The sequence below is a fragment of the Capsella rubella genome, unplaced genomic scaffold (assembly GCF_000375325.1).
Source record: "Capsella rubella cultivar Monte Gargano unplaced genomic scaffold, Caprub1_0 scaffold_8, whole genome shotgun sequence".
Classification (NCBI taxonomy): Eukaryota; Viridiplantae; Streptophyta; class Magnoliopsida; order Brassicales; family Brassicaceae; genus Capsella; species Capsella rubella.
This window is the reverse complement of record NW_006238916.1, coordinates 13,211,856-13,212,620: the sequence shown is the minus strand read 5'-3', so window position 1 is coordinate 13,212,620 and position 765 is coordinate 13,211,856. Positions and strand designations below refer to the sequence as shown.

The 765-nt window shown below is 42.2% G+C and overlaps 1 protein-coding gene across 1 annotated transcript in view; it reads left to right on the top strand.

The window, feature by feature from the left end:
- LOC111829048 overlaps positions 1-80 on the top strand; it is a 1,150-nt gene extending 1,070 nt beyond the window's left edge. Inside the window, exon 2 of the mRNA XM_023777684.1 lies at positions 24-80. Coding sequence (XP_023633452.1) covers positions 24-80 — 57 coding nt within the window. The remainder of the gene's footprint in view (positions 1-23) is intronic.
- Positions 81-765: the final 685 nt, after the last annotated feature.

Here is a 765-nt window from a genome sequence, read left to right as displayed (position 1 = left end):
AAGCGAGTTGGTCATGTCAGCAGCAAACGTTTGCAACAAATGCAAGACAAGGACGTGGTAAAGGGGTTACCAAGTTTTAAAGTCAAGAAGGAAGCATGTGAGGCGTGTAATCTTGGGAAGCAGTCACGCAAAAGCTTTCCAAAAGAATCTCAAACCAAGACAAGAGAAAAGCTTGAGATTGTGCATACGGATGTATGTGGACCAATGCAGCACCAATCCCTTGATGGAAGCCGTTATTTTTTACTGTTTTTGGATGACTATACTCACATGTGCTGGGTATATTTCCTAAAACAAAAATCTGAGACCTTTTTAGTATTCAAGAAGTTCAAAGCGATGGTGGAGAAACAATCAGATTGTACCATCAAGACGTTGAGATCCGATGGAGGTGGTGAATTCACTTCACAAGAATTCAACAAATTTTGTGAAGAAGAAGGAATAACAAGGCAAGTGACGTTGCCTTATTCACCACAACAAAACGGTGCAGCAGAAAGGAAGAATAGATCTTTGATGGAGATGGCAAGAGCAATGCTTGTGGATCAAGGCTTACCGTTTAAGTTATGGGCAGAAGCGGTATATACTTCGGCTTATCTACAGAACCGTCTACCATCAAAAGCAATCGAAGACGACATGACGCCGGTGGAGAAGTGGAGTGGACACAAGCCAAACGTGGCACACTTGAAGAAGTTTGGGAGTATATGTTATGTACATATCCCTGATCAGAAAAGGAGAAAACTAGATGCTAAGGCGAAGCGTGGGATTCTTGTT